The sequence below is a fragment of the Danio rerio genome, chromosome 23, assembly GCF_049306965.1.
Source record: "Danio rerio strain Tuebingen ecotype United States chromosome 23, GRCz12tu, whole genome shotgun sequence".
In the NCBI taxonomy this organism is placed as follows: Eukaryota; Metazoa; Chordata; class Actinopteri; order Cypriniformes; family Danionidae; genus Danio; species Danio rerio.
Window position 1 is genome coordinate 952501 of NC_133198.1, and position 20000 is coordinate 972500.

Consider the following 20000-nt stretch of genomic DNA (forward strand, 5'->3'; position numbering starts at 1 on the left):
ATCCATCCATCCATCCATCCTTGCATCTATTGATCCTATCCGTCCATTCATCCATCCATTCATTCATCTATACAACAGATTTCATACTTTTATAAAAAGTGTCGATACACCCCTTATTCAAAGTAAATCAGCTTCTGAACGGAGAGTAAATCCAGAAGTGTACCTGACGGTCCTGTGTGGAGGGTGTAGAGGAGACCAGCTGGATTTGGGAAGCTGCATGTGTCAGTATGGAGGCAGCAGTAGTCTCTCCTGCAACTGAACACACATTTGCTACAATTACTACACACATTAACGACAGCAAGACCACTGACAGCGCTAGCAGGAGATCTTATTCAGGATATATACAGGAAACTGAGAGTGAAATTCACCACATCTTACTACCCAGTTGTAAGGGCAACAAATGATAACTGGTTTTCTAGTTGATGATGTGTAAAAGATGCAGAAGGTGGATTTCTCCATGAATCATCTGTTGATCAGCATCCAAATCATCACCAATACTGCAGAAGACCTACTGGAACCAGCATGGACCAAGATTCTCACAGAAATCAGTCAAGTTTGGTGAAGGAGAAATCATGGTTTGGGGTTCATTCAGTATGGGGATCAGCAGAGTGGATGATCAACATCAACAGCCTGAGGTATCAAGACATCTGTGCTGCCCATTACATTACAAACCACAGGAGAGGGACAATTCTCCAGCAGGATAGCGCTCCTGCTCATACTTCAGCCTCCACATCAAAGCTCCTGAAAGCAAAGCTGCTCCAGGATTGGCCAGCCCAGTCACCAGACATCAACATTATTCAGCTGATGAAGGAGGAGGTGTTATATATGCACAAAGAGACTCTTGATGAACTCTGGGATCCTGCTGAAGGCTTTCTTCTTCATTCCAGATGACTTTATTAATCAGTGATTTGAGTCATGTCAGAGATGTATGGATGCAGTCCTCCAAGCTCATGATGGAGTCAGACACAATATTCATTCTGTCTCCACTGCAGCAGGACTTCATACTCTATACTGGACATTATTTCTGTTCAAGACTTTTAATAAATAAATATTCTAATGCTAATTCACTCTCCTCCAGCAGGGGGCGCCTATAAACAGCATGCATAACTGTGTTTTCTTTGAAGGGCCTTCAATTTCTCTAAATCGATTAATGAACTTTTAAGACACCCTGTTATTGTGCTGTAATCATACCTGCTCTATCAGCAGGGGTCAGTAATGTGGTCACTGGGCCTTTAAAAGCCTGTGTTTCTGCAGTGCGGCTCTGAGAGCCATCCTGGCTGAACGCTGCCGCCCCCTGCTGGAGAACACTCAAATCACCACTCTGAGCTCCACTCGCCGTCTGCAATCAGAAACAAAATATCCAAAAGAAATATATTCACATACATATTTATAAATCGTTTGCATTACAGATAAATATGTTCATATAAATATAAACAATTTTCATATAAACAATCAACATTTATTTACACAGGAATGACAACTGATACAGCCGGGACTCGAACCAGCGACCTTCTTGCTGTGAGGCAACAGTGCTACCCACTGCGCCACATTATATTATTTACAATATATTTAGCTGGAAAATGTATTAATAATGTTTTAATTAATAAATGAAAGCTAATTTCTATGTAAATGCCTGAAATGTACCCGCAATTCTGCAACGAGTCATTAAACATCATATAATTTATGTTAATTTGTTCACCTATGCAACATGCGCACACAATGATTACTTATCATTCATATCCACGTGCATATCCCTGATTATTAATATCAACCTGTACAGTATGCTCATCTAGTTGTAAATCTCTGATTCTTGTTAATACGTTGCGCATACTGTATTCATCTGTAAATATTACCCGTAGTTTTCTATACCCGCACTAATAACTTATAACTGCTGTTCCACTCCTGGTCAAACCTGATTTGCATTTTGTTTGTATTTGTATATGTGTAATGAAATTTAATATAATCGTAATAATTCAACGCTGTTTTCAGATTGTTAATGAAGTAAATGCTGTGTTTACCTGAGAAACTGCCCACTGAGCTGCAGCTATAGCTGTGCTCGCTACTGTGGCCACACTCACACGACTGCCATCTGTCAGAAACACATCACTGAGAGAGAGAGAGAAATATATAATTAATAGATGATATAATGTTATTTATTATTACAATATTGATTAACATTACAATATTATACAATTTTATTAGCTTTAATCCACAGCCTGATCAAACAGGGAGCACTATAGTAAAATATTGTGATTTAGAAGGGTTTGTTTTGTTTTGTTTTATTCAAAAAAAGACTAATAAAATAATAAATAATTTTAAAAAATTAGTTAAATTACGTAATTATGCTCTCATTTAATATAGATAGACTCTAATATAGATTTTTTCTAAAGTAAAAAAAACACCAGCAGGTCCACTAAACTCGCTGAACTGCTGAAGAAAAACTAAGATGTTGGAGTGGCCTAGTCAGAGTCCTGACATGAATCCAATTGAGATGCTGTGGTATGACCCTAAAAATGAGGTTCATGCTGGAAAATGCTTTGAATGTGACTGAATCACAACAATTCTGCAAAGATGGGAGCTGCAAAGTGCTGTTACAGACTCATCAAGTTATTAAAAGACAGTTGATTCCAGGTGTTGCTGCAATTGTTTCGTTAAAAAAAGTAAATAAATATAATCTCGTCTGAGAATGTGTCATACTGTCAATTGTTATTTTATGTAAAATATATTTAAAAAGCTCAAAACAACAGCCTTTTGATTATACATTTGGAAGAAATGTCATGAATGGTTTACAAAATAAATAAAATAAAACTATGACACAACTATAAACCACAAATCAAGAGAAATGTTCAAGTCACCTCTTAAAGGGATAGCTTTATAGTGAATCACTATTTTCTCTCTTTTAAGAGGTTGCAAACCTTTATCAGGTCTTTCTTCTGTTGAACAGTAAGTAAGATATGCTGAAAAACCCTTGACTTGCATAGCAGAAAAAACTAACAGTGTGAAAGTCAATGGTTACAGGCTTCCAGCTTTTAAGCTTTGATCCTAGTTTCGGAGACTGTGCCTTTAAATTCAAATGAGATTGTGCTCTTTTCAGAAAAGGGCGGAGCTACAGATGGCTGTGCATCCCCAAAGTGACAGACTGTAACCAGGATTAGTGTTGTGAGTGCTGTGCATGTGTGCTTCAGTGTGAGTGTGTGTTGATGCTTCTGTCAGTCTATGTCCAGCTTCATCTTAAACTCCACATCTATAATCCTCTTAGTCTATGCTGACATTATCTTCAGCAGCTCAAACACTCTAATGGCGAATGGACAGACGGCTGCTTCTCACTCAGGCCTGCTGTTTATGCTAATGAGATGGAGATATGCGCACTAGTGGGCGGGGCTTTCCCCCTCTGATGACACGTACAAAGGGAGAATGTCAATCAAAGTGTTTCTGCATCAAGTCTGATTAGAACAATAAAATAAATTTTCTATAAAATGGTTTTCAGCGCCTCTAATTTATACATTTTTCTGTGTTTAACGGAGGAAAAAAACTCTCAGATTTAGAACAAGTGAAGAGTGAGTAAACGATGGCCGAATATTCAGTTTTGGGTGAACTATGCCTTTAATTGTACAGCATCAACAGTTCAATGTGTTCTCTAAACTTTCTCTCACATCTGTGGCTCTGCTATATTTTCCCGTTACACAACCGTGACGTCAGGATCAGGATCTGAGAAGCTGAAACTCGTACCGTTTGGAGCCCTTGGCGAACTCCACAGAGATGAGCTTTCCATCAATAGACAGCGGCGGCTGCAGGGCCTGGAGGATCTGCAGCAGCTGTGAAGCCTCCTAAAACACAGATCAAAGCAGAATGATTCGCCCTCCTGTAAACTTTTTAAAATATTTCCCAAATGATGTTTCTCAGATTGAGGAGTTGTTCACTTTGTTTCCTCTAATGTTTCTTCTTCTGGAGAAAGTCTTTTGTTTTATTTGGGCTAGAATAAAAGCAGTTCTTAATAGTGTTAAAGTCATGTTAAGCTCAATATTATTCACCCCTTCAGCAATATTAGTGTTGGATTGTCTCCAGAACAAACCACTGTTATACAATGACTTGCCTAATTACCCTAACTTTACCCTAATTACCCTAGTGAAGCCTTTACATGTCACTGTAAGCTGAACACTAGTGTCTTGAAGAATATCTAGTCTAATATTATGGGCTGTCATCATGTGAGTGCAAAGCACACCTGAGTCCGAAACTGAAGACGAGACGTGACTTTAAGGGACTGTTTGATATGGATTTATTGATCATTCTTACTGTTCAACTGTCATAGTTTATTAAAAACACAAACCTCTCACTGCACAACAGCTGCACCTTCAGCGAACCTCCTAACATCTGCACGAGGACTTCATGAACATTTATGAGCGTCAAAGGTGGCTGATCTGTTTAGCAAACGATTTAACTGTGCGTCACTGCATCCCAAACCACTTAAAATAGTACAAAAGAATATAACTAAAGCAATGTCCACTGTGCTGAGTGAGAGCACTTCTCTTCTGCTAAACTGAACAGTCGCATCGTTGATGATGCAAGTGTGCTCCGGAGATGATGCAGTGTGAGTGCAGGCCATCGGAGGAAGGAAAGAAGGGGGGGGTGTCAAACATGCTTCAGCAGGGTTCGCGAGTACACCCTTATGCTGCGTTTACACCAGATGCAGAACGCGCATCAAGCGTGAGTGATTTTTCATGTTAAGTCAATGCAAACGCACGAATAGACATCCTGCGGCGCGATACCCGCGAATGGCGCGGGGCGAATAGCGCAATACGCGCGAATGGCGCAGTGCGAATAGCGCAATACGCGATTATTCCAATCAGACGCTTGCTCTTGTGGGGGCGTGATTGTTACGTAGAACCTGTTGAAGGTGTCCCGGGGGAAATCCTCCAGGCGACACCCACAACAAGTCATCAATCTGGGCTTGGCTCAGTCAGAAGCACCATTGAAAGCCTCCATCATCCAGGTTCAGTTTCTGGAGGAGTTTATGAGCTCACAGAGTTGGATGCACCTTTGAATGTAGCATGTAGTGGACTCAGACACGGTCCTAAACGCATCAACGCTGTTTTTCAGCCTTCATAAAGCCCATAAACACTGTTATTTTCTTCATAAAACACATGTTGGCATTTTAGCAACGAAGATACAGTCACCGGGCAGACAGAAGCCCTGCCCATCACGCGAATCCGCGTCTGTTTTGAAGTGAATTTGAGACACGCGAATGAAGCAGGGTTTCACGCGCGAATAAAGCGAGTAAACTTAAATGTTCACGCGGCTATTTACGCGTGATTTATCCGCGCTTTCCGCGTCTGGTGTGAACACAGCATTAGACATCCTCTTGGACACTTTTACGTCCTCTTGCATGTGTGCTGCATTTATGAAGCGCCACGTCTTGAGGTTGTTCAGTATGATGCGATTTACTTTCTATGTGATTTGACTGGGCGGACATCACAAGATTTTCTACTCAGCCAATCACCATAGACAAGAAAATAATTAAGTAGTAACTGCAGTTTGAAGGAATATAGTGAAGTAAAAGCACTAAAAAGGTACTTGAGGTGAAGGAAAAGTACACATTTATTACAAACTACTTAGCAAATTACAATTCCTGAGGAAAGCTACTCAATGGCCGTCATTTGAGTGTTTGTAATTTGTTACTTCACACCACAGTGAATGAGTTATTTCTTACCACGATTGTCGTCAGCTGCAGGAAAGCGAAGCCTCGGTTGAGCTGCGTCTGTTTGTCTTTAATGAGTCGAACGTTCGAGGGCGAGAGGGTTGCGAACGGAGCCAGAGCTGATAAAATGGCCTCGAGTGTGGTGTGGGGTCCCAGATTCCTCAGTATGAGCGCTGAAAAACAGTCAACGGTGTTTGACAAATAGCAAATTCCCTGACCAATCCCTGATGGTGATCATGTTTATGACGGATTTATGACAAGTTTTGTTGTCTTGGTAATGAACGACACTTAATAACAGATGTTATAAGCATGCATACAATCTCCCTCACATTCAGTGTCATGCCAGGATTATAAAGGTTTCATGACAGTTCCTTCTAGTAAAGTTTTACCAAACTGTGTTATCTGAATGAAGCTTAAAGTACGCATGAAAACAAAACTAGCTATAGTGATGTTGTTAGCTCACATTGCTAGTTTAGTGCTGAACAGTTCATCTGTGCATGTCAGTAAGAACAAAACAATAGTTTGCCTCTGTAATCTTTAATTGAAATCTAAACATGCACTGTTTGTGTTCAGTTTGATCCTCAGATTAGGTCTGTCTGAGGTATTGGGCGGGGCTAACATACTTAACCACGCCCACCAGCTGTCAGTACGACATCAAACAGAAATGGTGAGCAGGCGGAGTCTGTTAGGCTGTAAAAATCTCTCCAAACACTTTTCCCCATCTTTCTGAATGACACGCCTACTTTACTTCACCCAATCAGCTCACAGTAGAAAAAACAAGCCACGCCCACTTCTTTTCTCATTTAATATTCTGCTTCTCTAGAAACTTAAATTACAATACGAAACAGTTCATGCAGACTTTAAGACTTACTGTCATTGGCCGCCTCAGAGGGCTGGGGGGAGGAGCTTAAGTTGAGGATGGACGTGGCTGTCTGGAATATGGCTGGAAGAGGCAGTAAACCCTGAGTTGAGTCCTTCAGCTGACACAGAGGTAAAATCTTTGGCACCAGAGGCAGTTTCAGCTCCGCCTCTGCAGATATAAAGAGAAAAAGAGCCATGAGAGGGTTTATTTACTTTAAAGGAACAGTTCATAAATGATAATGACCACATCATTTACTCTGGTCCCACTTTATATTAAGTGTCCTTAACTATTATGTACTTGCATCAAAAAAATAAATGTGTTTTGTGCAGAATAACAAAAAAAAAAAAGTGTGGAATAATGCGGAATGATTTTGGGAGTATAGTAGCTATCAAACAATAAAACGTTTATAAAATGATACCTTTTTAACTTCTATTTAAGGTTTACAATGCAAATCCAATTAGAACCACTTGTTTCGTAAACAAAGCAACACACACACAAACACATATACATATATATACATATACATATATATATACATATATATATATATATATATATATATATATATATACATATATATATATATATATATATATATATATATATATATATATATATATATATATATATATATATATATATATATATATATATATATATATATATGGCGACCCGGTGGTGCAGTAGGTAGTGCTGTCGCCTTACAACAAGGTCGCTAGTTCAAGCCTTGGCTGGGTCAGTTGGCGTTTCTGTGTGGAGTTTGCATGTTCTCCCTGCGTTCACATGGGTTTCCTCCGGGTGCTCCGGTTTCCCCCACAGTTCAAAGACATGCAGTACAGGTGAATTGGGTAGGCTAAATTGTCCGTAGTGTATAAATGTGAATGAGTGTGTATGTACAGTATGTTTCCCAGAGATGGGTTGCAGCTAGAAGGGCATACGCTGCATAAAACATATGCTGGATAAGTTGGCGGTTCATTCCTCTGTGGCGACCCCAGATTAAAAAAGGGACTAAGCCGAAAAGAAAATGAATGAATGAATATATATATATATATATATATATATATATATATATATATATATATATATATATATATATATATATATATGCACACATTTACATAAGTAAATAAATCCTGTAGTCTCATTGATGGGCTGAACAACTGGTTTGCATTCACACCTGACTTTGGAACTCCGCATTTGAAGCACTTTTCTCTTCGTTTGAAGTTCTGCACTCCACACTGGCGAAGAAACAGACGATTTAGCAAAACAAACATTCACTCAGACGCACTTGTTCAATTAAACAGACACACTACGGTGCTCAAACGCAACGCAAGTTAAGAAAACACGTGCAAATTGAGAAAACACCTTCATTTCAACAACGCATGCAAATAGAGAAACGCACTGTGTGTTGGGAGACCCTAAAATAGTGATGAACTTGATTGCTTCCTTTATCCAGTCAGTGCTGTTGTTGCTTGAAAGGATAAAGTTGCAGCCGGAAGTTAATGAGTATTATTTACATTATTTACTAAATAATTATTGTACTTTATGAATGTCTTCCCCCACCTCAAACCTAAACCCAACCCTCACAGTGAAGTAAAAACAGTAATTACACAGAGTTTTATTCATATAATTGATTAAATTACCAATTAATTGTATTTTATCAGCATCTACCCCTACCCCAACAAGTATACAATTTATATCCAATAAATTTCCTCATATGAACAAGGCCTGAAAAAAATCTAATAAATGAATAATAAATAAAAAATACATCAGATTTGGGTCACTTGAACCATGCACTACAAATGCAGCCTTAATTTCAAACTCAGACCATTCATTTTGGAATGATTTAGTTTGCAATGACTTCACACCAGTTAGTCCTTCAATTTTATATAAACTACATCAGCGTTTTAAAGTAGGGCTGCATAATATATCACAGAACTACAGTTATCATGATAATAGTACATGCAATACATCATGTTCCAGACATGTCATTAATAAAATTTAATGTATGCATTGGATGTTTATGCAAGTTTGACCATTGAGATGAGGCTTTATGCTTAGCTCCACCTCCCCAGTAGCTGCTATTCTGCTATTGGCTGGAAGCTGAACACAAAGCAGCAAATAAACACTAATGGGCGGAGTCGAGACCAGAGAGGAATCAGCCAATTCGAGTCAGAAGATCTGCATATCAGTATAACACTCATCCATAGTGCTTTAAAGACTAAATGTTTGACCCTCCACATAGTTATTAGAACCACAGAATATATCTTACCTGTTAAATTTTAATATCATTACACAAATAAAACCGCATTTTTCTAGAACACGGTAAGAAATATGCCGTGTTTTGTGTTCCTATATCGTGCAGCACTCCTTTAAAAGCACACTCATCATTAAACAACATGAAGGAAGTTACTTTATTGCAGAGCCAGTCTTCATTAGCGCGTGGCTTTGGGTCGCTGTAGTGCATAGAAACCCGCTGTCCCAGTATAGTGAGCACTTTCTGAAAACAAGACACAGAGGAAGACAAAAGAAGACAGCAGTAAATTTCACTTTCAGGATGAATTTGGCACACTTCAGGAGCTCATCTCACAAAAGAGCGGACGAGAAGACTGGATAAAAGAGAGAAGGAGGACAGATATCACCATCCGCTTGAGGACTCAGAAAGATGTGCGTTGGTGAGAGGGTTTTCGGACAAAAAAAATAATCCGGCCAGAAGCCTCAACCTCCCCCATTCAGGGGAACCAAAAGCGTCCTGCCCACTCATATTGGGCCACAGTATATAGCAAAACACCCAGACAGAAGCACATATTCACACATCCAACACATGACGCATGAAATATAGAGACAAAAATAGCCTTCAGATCCTCAGTGCGTGAAAATAAATCAATCCCGATGATCTGAGTTGTATTTATACTGGGGATGCAACGATTAACCGATTTGGCAAGTTTGTTATTTTCAATGGAGGCGCGTGGCTTGCATATTTATAGTTATATATATATATATATATATATAGTTTTAAAAATAATGCAGCAAGCACCCTACACTGAGAGACAAAATGCAAAATTAAAAATACAAAATTAAAAATACCAAACAATTTTGTTATGTAATTGATCAAAAGGTTCAGCAGCCTTTGAATACATTTCTTCACTGTAAAAGGGAAATACCTAGCTATTATGTAACTTACTAATATAATATTTATTCATCTATGTATTGATTTTTAATTGTATTTATTTATTTAAATTTTATTTATTAATTTGAATTTATTTAAAAATAAATATTTTAAATTCATTTATTTACAATATTTTATTTACATATTTACATTTTTTTAATTTATTTAAATTTTATTAATTAATTTAAATTTATATTTATTTAAATTTTATTAATTTATTTATTGTAATCATTTTTATTTTATTTATTTTAAATTATTACATTTTTATTTATTTTATTTACATTTTATTCATTGGCATTTATTTTCAGTGTAAAACTACTACTTATGTTTAAATGAAAAAAAACTTATTTTTAAGTCCAAAGAGAAATGGGCTATTGCTTGTTTTTTTTTTTTTTATTATTGTTTTGTGTCATATTATTTGGTAACTGAGCAGCAATAAACAACACTTTAAAATATAAGGAGTTTTTATCAGATTCAACTAGCAGTGTTTTGAAATTAATGAATGCATAATAATCATGATAACCATAATTATTACTAAGACTATAATCGCACAACCAAAATCTATAATTGTTGCATCCCTAATTTATACTGCATTAAAAGGGATAGTTCACGCAAAAATGAGAATTTGCTCACTTTTTCTTATTAAAAGTTCTTTTTTTCCTGTTATCAAAAGACGAAAGATATTTTCAGAAGTAAACTGAATACCTATTGACTTCCATAGTAAAAATACAACTACTATGAAAGTCAATGGTTACCGGTTTTCAGCATACTTCAAAATATCTCCATTTGTGTTTCAAACAGAAGAAAGAAACTCATAAATGTTTGCAATAACTTGCGAGTAAGAAATAGTGAGTAAATTCTCAGTTTTGAGTGAATTATCACTTTAACAGGACTTTCTTCTTTAATATTTAACTAGAACTATCCGATTACTTGATTTTAACTAGTTGGGAGACTTAAAACGACCTGACCTGAGCTTGGAGGAATAAAATATTTACACCTAGATATCCTCTGACGTGCAACCGATTGCTTTTGCACCAATTCCATTGATTCACAAACTATCTGCATAGTTGTCCAAATTAACGTCTTGCGAGTGTTTTATAACTGACGCATGTCCATACAGGAGGATCTAGCGAGACTCGGTGGGGTTAAAGTCAGTCTGATTCAAAGCAGCAGTTTTCTTTGTTGTTTTTTAGTCCTTTCAGGTTCCCTTAGTGAAGAAAAGGTTCAAATACACAGTAGTAAAGAATTCTGTGCAAAAGTCTGTGCATTTATATATATATATATATATATATATATATATATATATATATATATATATATATATATATATATATATATATATATATATATATATATATAGTTGAAGTCAGAATTATTCGCCCCCTTTTGATTTTTATTTTCTTTTTAAAATATTTCCCAAATGATGTTTAACAGAGCAATGACATTTTTACAGTGTGTCTAATAATATTTTTTCTTCTGGAGAAAGTCTTATTTGTTTTATTTCGGCTAGAATAAAAGTAGTTATTAATTTTTTAAAAAGCATTTTTGGGACAAAATTATTAGCCCCTTTAAGGTCATTTTTTTTCGCTAGTCTACAGAACAAACCATTGTTATACAGTAACTTGCCTAATTACCCTAACCTGCCTAGTTAACCTTATTAACCTAGTGAAGCCTTTAAATGTCACTTTAAGCTGTATAGAAGTGTCTTGAAAAATATCTAGTCTAATATTATTTACTGTCATCATGGAGAAGAGAAAATAAATCAGTTATTAGAAATAAAAAAAATAAAACAGGAAAAAAATAAACAGGGGCGCTAATAATACAGGGGGGCTAATAATTCTGACTTCAACTATATATATATATATATATATATATATATATATATATATATATATATATATATATATATATATATATATATATATATATATATAGATATTATATTTAAATATATGTATAATCTGATTGGCTGATAGCCGTGAAATATTTTGCCAGTAACAGCACACAAAGGCCTCTTCACCTTTGTGTATTACTCCGCTCACATACAAGCAGAGGACGCTCTACAGTTTGACCAATATTCCTGTTCTTGGACAACACAATGAACTTTTGAGGCTATTTTAGTTGAGAATGTAGTCGTTTAGATTCCAGCTGTGCAGTTTATTTATAAGGATAGTGCCTGTTTTAAAATATTTATCATTTCTGAGAGACAACTAGTCACTTTAATGGGGAGTAACTCTATAATGTAATGCACTACTTTCAACAATAACGTTTATTTGTTCATCCAAAACTTTTTATTGCCACGTGAAAACACCATGAGGTTTTCCATGACATTCAGAAACACATCCACGGCCTCATCTGCTATGATTTAATCATCTAATTAAAAGACACATTAGAGGAGCACTGACTGTATTCTCATGAGATTTGAGGCTCTTTAGAGATGAATTTCCAAGACATGGATTTAACTAGAGAGACTGGAGAAATATAGGCCAGGCCTCACACTAGCGGCTCGCAGCTGCCAAGACAAGACACTCCGGCTGAAATAGAAAGATAATAGCGCGCGCGCACACACGCAGACACACACACACACACACACACACACACACACATAGACACACACACTCATTTCCAAAAAAAACAAATAGCACAGCTTTGCTACACACACCGCATTTAAGAATGGCAACAAACAGACCTCATTAATCAAGAGATGGCAAAATCATAAGAGAATTCAGCCCTTAAAGTACAGATGAAATCAAAACTAGCCATAGTGATGTTGTGAGCTCACATTGCTAGTCCTGTGCTGAACAGTTCATCTGTGCATGTCATTACGAACAAAACAATAGTTTGCTCCTGTAATCGAATATTGAAATCTGCAAATGCACTTCCTGTTTGTTCAGTTAAATTCTCAGATTAGGTCAGTGTGAGGTAGTGGGTGGAGCTAACACACTAAACCCCGCCCCTTCAGCTGTCAGAACCACGACAGAAATGGTGAGCAGGCGGAGTCTGTTAGGCTGTAATCACTCTCCTCAAACACTTTTCCCCATCTTTCTGAACAACACGCCTACTTTACTACATCCAATCAGCTTGCAGCAGAGAAACAAGCCACGCCCACTGTTTTCTCATTTATTATTCATGTTCTCTAGAAACTGCTTTACAATACGAAAAAAAAACAGTCATAGCTTTCAGTTCATGCGGACTTTAAGAGCCTACATCTCCATACACCTGATGACTTGTAGCATATGTGTGTGTGTGTGTGTGTGTGTGTGTGTGCAGTGTGAAGTGACCTGGTTGGTCTCCATCCAGCGGCTGGCCTCCTGCAAGTGATTAAACTCGACGAAGGCGAATCCTCTGCTCTGACCTGGAGAAACAGCCATCGCCGGCCACAATGACAGAACAACAACAACAACAACAACGCAGTGAGGGGTTAGTGCTCATAATATCCACAGATACAGAGAAAGAGAGAGAGAGAAAGAGCTATAGCTGTAATAATCACACACTGCAGACTGTAAAGGCAGCTTTCTGTTCATCTGCTGAGCACACCAGTCATTAAATCACAAAGGAAATTCACTGTGACAAGTGGAAACATGACAAACACACGAAATATTAACAATATTACATCAGCGATTCTTCACCAACGGCACCTAGCATCTACAAAAAGTTCTCATATCCTGTAGCCTTAGCGAGCGAGCGATACTCTTATTTAAATATGATAACACTAAGTAGGCACGTTCATGCATACAGTTTTAAAACTTTAACAACAACCGTAAAGCAAAACAAAAAGTATTTCCAACGTAAAAAAACTATGCAAAAGGCACGTGGGTCTATGCAGATGTGCTTTTACGTATTTATTTGTTTCTAATATATAGCGTGGATTATAATTTATTAAACAGAGTTAGGGTGCTTTCACACCTGCCTTATTTAGTTGGATTGAATCGCACTAGAGTTCGTTTTCCTTTTTCGTGCGGTTGGTTTGGTGTGAATGCAGCAATTGTACTTGAGTGCGCACCAAAAGCGGACCAAATAAGCGTACCGAGACCTGCTTGAAGAGGTGGTTCTCGGTACGCTTTCAAACAAACCCTGGAGCGTTTCGTTTGTGGTGAGAATATGATCCGTACTAAAACAGGTCCAACCGCAAAAAGTACTGCGCCTTCTGGACTAATTCAGCTGCCGTAGGCTGATGCGCTGTGCATTATGGGATATGGAGGAAAAATATTTGTTGACAGCGTTTTACCAACAGAGAGAGAGAGAGAGAGGGGAAAACATTACCTGATGGATCGTTGCTAATATTTCCGCAAGATGAGCATGCCGCAGTTTAGCTAAATTAATTCACGCCTCCTCCTGAAGTGACGAGCGACGCATTAAAACCCAGTTTTCCAGCCGCGGCCGCGCTTCATTCTCGAAATTGAAGTTTGTCTAAAGCAGGGATACAATCAGTTAAGGACATTTTGTGTCTGCAGGTTTTGTTTACGTGCGGGAGTTCATTGGCATTTTCCCGCATGTGAATTCTGACCAATCAATAAGCAGTTTAGGAGATACGTTCAACAACATCTGGCCAATGAGAGATGTGGATTTTGTCAGATGACTGCATTTTGGTTCGTTTCAACTGGTTCGGACCAACGCCAGCAGTGTGGTGTGAAAGCGACCCAAAGACGGCAGAAAATGCAACAAAGTATCATTTATTGGCCTTGGTCCGTACCAAATGAAGCGAACTACAGATGTGAAAGCACCCTAAATCTTTGTCATGGACCATGTTTCTAAAAATAAGCTTAAAATGTTGTCTGTGGAAGGGTGGGGCTGATGTCTGCTCTGTGTGTCAGCATAGTGGCAGATTCAAACACTCTAATGGCTAATATACGGCTGCTTCTTACTCAGGGCTGTTTATGCTAATGAGGGAGAGATGGTCACTAGTGGGCGGGGCTTTCCCCCTCTGATGACACGTACAAAGGGAGAATGTCAAAGTGTTTCTGCAGACTGTTTATAACAATGCAATTAATTAATTTTGACCCTTAGAGGCTGGAGATATTCACACTGCTGACACACAACCCCTTAGTAAACCCCTTAGAAAAGCTCTTTTTGCATATTAGGTGCCCTTTAATATATACCATGAAACCATAAAATATATTCTGAGAAGATTATCCTGCTGTGAAAATCTCAGATCGTTAAATCCCTTTTCATGTCCACTTCAGTTTTGACTGATGAAAATTAAGATCAGTCACACACAGCGCCTAATGTGGCACTTTTTGAAGTGTTCACATTATTTTTCTGCCCTTTTAGCTGAAGATACAATAAAACAACAATAATACATTTTAAAAATTGCTCACGTAATGATCAGCGACACTTATCTTCTCAACACAGCTATTGCTGAATACTTATGCTGCGTTCACATCAGACGCGGAACGCGCGTCAAGCACGAGTGATTTACATGTTAAGTCAATGCAAACGCGCGAATAGACATCCTGCGGCGCGATACGCGCGAATGGCGCGGCGTGAATGATGCAAATTGCGCGAATGGCGTGGCACGAATGATGCAAATTGCGCGAATGGCGTGGCGCGAATGATGCAAATGGCGCAAATGGCGCGGGGCGAATTGAGCGTTTTGCACGTTTGACGCGCTTAAGGAGCGTTTCGCGCGAATCTCTCGATTTTGAAAATCTGAACTTCAGCGGACATTCGCGCCGCGTTAACCAATCAGAAGCTTGCTCTTGTGGGGGCGTGATTGTGACGTAGAACCTGTTGATTGTCTCCCGAGGGAAATCCTCCAGGCGACACCGACAAGTCATCAATCTGGGCTTGGCTCAGTCAGATGCACCGCTGAAAGCCTCCGTCATCCAGGTTCAGTTTCTGGAGGAGTTGATGAGCTCACAGAGCCGGATGCACCTCTGAAAGCATGTAGTGGACTCAGACACGACCCTAAACGTATCGACGCTGTTTTTCAGTCTTCATAAAGCACATTAACACTGTTATTTTCTTCATAAAATCCATGTTAGCATTTATCTATGAAGCTAGAGTCTTCGGGCAGACAGAAGCCCCGCCCATCACGCGAATCCACGTCTGTTCTGAAGTGAATTTGACACGCGAATGAAGCGAGTAGACTCAAATGTTCACGCGGCTATTTACGCGCGAATATCGAGATTTATCCGCGCGTTCCGCGTCTGGTGTGAACACAGCATAACACAATGCAAGATCTTCACATGTCAAGAGCAATAGAAGTGTGATGAGGGATGCGGGCTTGGCACTGGGGAGTAGGTGTGCTTGTGTGCATTTCTATAATTCCCATGCTTGTGTGAACGCATCATGTGTGTGTCTGTATCACAGTTGTTGCTTAAGATGACTCTGACAAGGAGTATGGTAAGAAATTGCCAATGCACACGTAAATAAAGAGGGTGGTGGCATTAGAAAAAAACATGTGCAGCGGATTAAAGAAGCACCAGAACAAACAGCCCCTACACTCAACTCAATACAGCAGGAGGAAAGTGAGAATGAGACTGTACTGGAACAGCAAGAGTGCGGAAAGGCTTGTTATAGGAGAGATTTGGAGTAATTCTGGGGTATAAAGGAGACCCCCTGATAGAGAAAGCATACCTGAAGATTTGTTCCTCATCAGACGAACTTCTCTAGGCTGGATCCCCTGCTCCTGCAGCCGAGCACGAATCTGCAAACACCAAACGGTTAACTACAGCAAACCCCAACGGACCTATGCTAAATGGGTATGCTAATTGTAAACAACATCAAATACAGTTAATGACGTCAATATTCATGCACTTCTGTTTCTGTTTGTTTTCTGCTGTCATGATCAAAATGCCCCTGTTATGCTGTTTCCAGATTGGTTTTTGAAATGTGCTTTAGGACTAAATGATAACATGCTGGACCATTTGACCAATCAGAGCATAGTAGAGTCATCTAACCAGTCAAATTTGATCCCTGTGACCAATCAGAGCAGAGCAAAGTCAAAAGACCAATCACAGTAGAGTCCTCTAACCAGTGTAGATCCATATGACCAATCAGAAAAGAGTAGTAGAGTCATCTGATCAATCCTAGCAGAGTCGCCAGACCAATCATAGCAAAGTAGTCATTTGATCAATCAATGTAGACCTATTTGACCAATCAGAGCAGAGCAAAGTCAAAAGACCAATCACAGTAGAGTGCTCTAACCAATGTAGATCCATATGACCAATCAGAAAAGAGTAGTAGAGTCATCTGACCAATCATAGCAAAGTAGTCATTTGATCAATCAATGTAGACCTATTTGACCAATCAGAGCAGAGCAAAGTCAAAAGACCAATCACAGTAGAGTGCTCTAACCAATGTAGATCCATATGACCAATCAGAAAAGAGTAGTAGAGTCATCTGACCAATCATAGCAGAGTCGCCAGACCAATCATAGCAAAGTAGTCATTTGATCAATCAATGTAGACCTATTTGACCAATCAGAGCAGAGCAGAGTCATCTGAACAATCAAAGTAGATCTATATGACCAATCAGAGATCAGATCAATCAATTAGAGGTCTATTTGTGGTACAAGTCAACGTCTACATCAATCTGAGCAGTGTGCTGCGTTCTGCTTAACTAAAAGAATTCCCATCATGTTAGTCGTATTCCCCGACTTGTATTTCACCACAGTCTGGCAGTGCCTGCATAGCGTTTTTTCTTTGTCTGTCACTTTTTCTCCTTACTCAGAGAAACCGAAATACTTCCACACGTCTGATTTAAAACCCGCTTTAGATTCGTCCATTTCCAGCTCTTTTCCTTCGCCGTTATTAGCAGCACCCTTTATTCTGCATTTCTGGATCTGTAGCGACAACAGACGGCAAAGATGGGAATTGTGGTTCTCCCATTTGTTTCATTCGCCTGAGCAAACTTTTCTCAGAAGACCTACCTTTTATCGAGTCATGCAGCTACGGTAATATAAAAAAAAATTGATATTGCGATACGACGGTATGTACAATACAGTTACATCCCTATTTATAAGCCAGATCACCACATGGGCTCGGGACTACTACGGCAAACCTTTGTCAAGTACCACAATACAAAGTTACATCCACAAGTGCCAGTGAAAACTATACTGTTCAAAAAGGAAGCCCTATGTTAACAGTGTCCAGAAGTGCCGTTGACTTCTTTGGGCTCGGAGGTATCTGGGATAGACACATTGGGAATGTGTACTGTGCTCAGATTAATCCGTATTTCAGGTATTTTTTGGGAGAAATGGACGCCAAGTGCTCCGGACTAAAAAAGAAAAGGATCATCCAGACTGTTACCAGCAACAATTCCAAAAGCCAGGGTCTGTCATGGTATGGGGTGGTGTCAGGGCCCTTGGCGTCTGTGATGCTCTATTAATGCTGGAAAGCACAGAGAGATTCTGCAGCACAGTATGCTGCCTTCTTCTCCAGGGACACCCATGCATATTTCAACAAGATGTACAGGTACTTGACTGGCCTGTCTGCAGTCCCGACCTGTGTCCAATAGAGAATGTGTGGTGCAAAATGTGACAATGAAAACCCCATACTGTTGCCCACCTTAAGACTTGTTTGCAGGAAGAATGGGACAAAATTGCAACTGAAACACTTCATCACTTGCTGTCTTCAGTCCCTTAACGTCTTTAAGTGTTGTGAAAAGGCACGGCAACATTACAAAGTGGTAAATGCTTTACTGATATAACCTTTTCATGAAATGTGTTGCAAGAACCAAAATTGGAATACGTGTTCATGTGAAAACAAGCAATATAGATCATGAGGAGCACATTAAATTAAAAGATTTAAAACTCATTACTTTCTTTTTTATTTGCCCAACCTTTTCTGATTTGGGGTTGTATTATATGAGACCTCCAAAAAGAAATGACAGCATAACAGGGGCCCTTCAACAGAATGGCCGTCGTATTCATGTCAGTAAATGAAAAGAAGTCAAACCTCGTTCACCGTTGCGTTCAGAGGAAGCATTCTCAGCATCACAATGTTGCTGGGTTTCTGGAGCGCGTCTGCATCAGATCTGTAGTCCTGATCGTGGACTTCTGCCTCCTCAGGGTCAAAACTTCCATCCTTCATTTTGCTCTGTGATTGGACTTGATCAGGAAAACCCTAAAATCCAGAAGACCCACTGTAAAACTTGACGTAATCAATTTGTGTTGGGCAACATAAAGAAATTAAGTTCGCTTATACGTTTCTACAGATTGAAGTGGATTGAACATCAAACAATTAAATTGTCCCAAAAAAACCTAAGAATTGTGTCTTTCCAGTTCATTTTAAATAAGCAGTTTAGACGGCACTTCTTGATGCAAAAACGTCACGCTTCTCAATTTAAAACAAACAAGAGAAATGTTTAGAGAGTGAAATATAGGGGAGTCACAGGCGAGGACTATTGTAGCTCCGTAAACCCTCCCAGTTTATCTCATTAATCCAAACATTCAGGGCTCAGGAAACCAAGACATTTTAAGGTCTGTCACACCCTGAAAACAACTTTTCAGTTGTATATAGATAATATTAATTTCTATTCCCACAGTTTACATTAGTATCAGCTGAAATAATGAGAGAAAAACTCCAGGATGGTGTGATCAAGACTTTCAGAAAGAGGAAAACAATAGTGCGAGATACTATTTAGCATAACGGCAGTCGGAAGAGAGAATCATGGCAGATTTACTGTCCTGACCACCATACACACTGCATTACACACACCTCACACAAGCGCTCATTCGTTGTCTGTAATTTGACACAAAGACGATATAATACATACATAAATACACAGGGCTCGAAATTGCGACCATTTTGGTCGCATATGCGCCCGAAATTTAAGCTATGCGACCTCATAATATATATTGGGAGCATTCGTGCGACTGCATATAATAGTTGTAGTGCGACCTGTTTTGGTTTTTTCCTAAAAACGTGGTAAAAATCGATCTTCCCTGCCGCTATATTGGTTCATATTAGCTGTCAATCACTGAAGGCTTTCTGCTGTCAGATGACAGGGAGGGAGCTTTTGTGACCGCGGAGAATGCAAAGGCTGATGAGTGAAAAGTACACTGACTCTCGATGCGTTGCATGCACTGCGTGTTCAGCCAACACAATCTCACGGCAATTCGTAACTTATTCATACGTTTCCTTTTGAGGTCAGGCTGCTACAGCGCAAATGTCCGCTAAAACACCATCGCCAAAGAAGCTAGCCTTTAGTTTAAAACGAGTTTAAACTGATGCGGGTTATAACAGAGAACAGTATTGCGCCGGTGGTCATCGGGAGAATCCTGCTCTGCCCCCCTCATATTGGGCCGGCTGACTCGCATGCTTTTCCGC

The 20000-nt window shown here is 39.0% G+C and overlaps 1 protein-coding gene across 8 annotated transcripts in view; it reads right to left on the reverse strand.

The window, feature by feature from the left end:
* rbm10 (RNA binding motif protein 10) overlaps nt 1–20000 on the reverse strand; it is a 38579-nt gene that overhangs the window by 14775 nt on the left and 3804 nt on the right. For 4 of the 8 annotated variants that reach the window (XM_068216821.2, XM_009296566.5, XM_009296565.5 and 1 more), the window contains 11 exons: nt 18627–18794; nt 16306–16375; nt 13008–13081; nt 8971–9057; nt 7735–7795; nt 6567–6725; nt 5708–5868; nt 3730–3827; nt 2019–2106; nt 1192–1339; nt 164–255 (listed from right to left, as the gene is read on the reverse strand). In XM_068216821.2, the coding sequence (XP_068072922.1) occupies nt 164–255; nt 1192–1339; nt 2019–2106; nt 3730–3827; nt 5708–5868; nt 6567–6725; nt 7735–7795; nt 8971–9057; nt 13008–13081; nt 16306–16375; nt 18627–18794 (1206 nt within the window). The remainder of the gene's footprint in view (nt 1–163; nt 256–1191; nt 1340–2018; nt 2107–3729; nt 3828–5707; nt 5869–6566; nt 6726–7734; nt 7796–8970; nt 9058–13007; nt 13082–16305; nt 16376–18626; nt 18795–20000) is intronic. The other 4 variants (XM_073939648.1, XM_073939646.1, XM_073939647.1 and 1 more) reach the window with 1 other exon arrangement.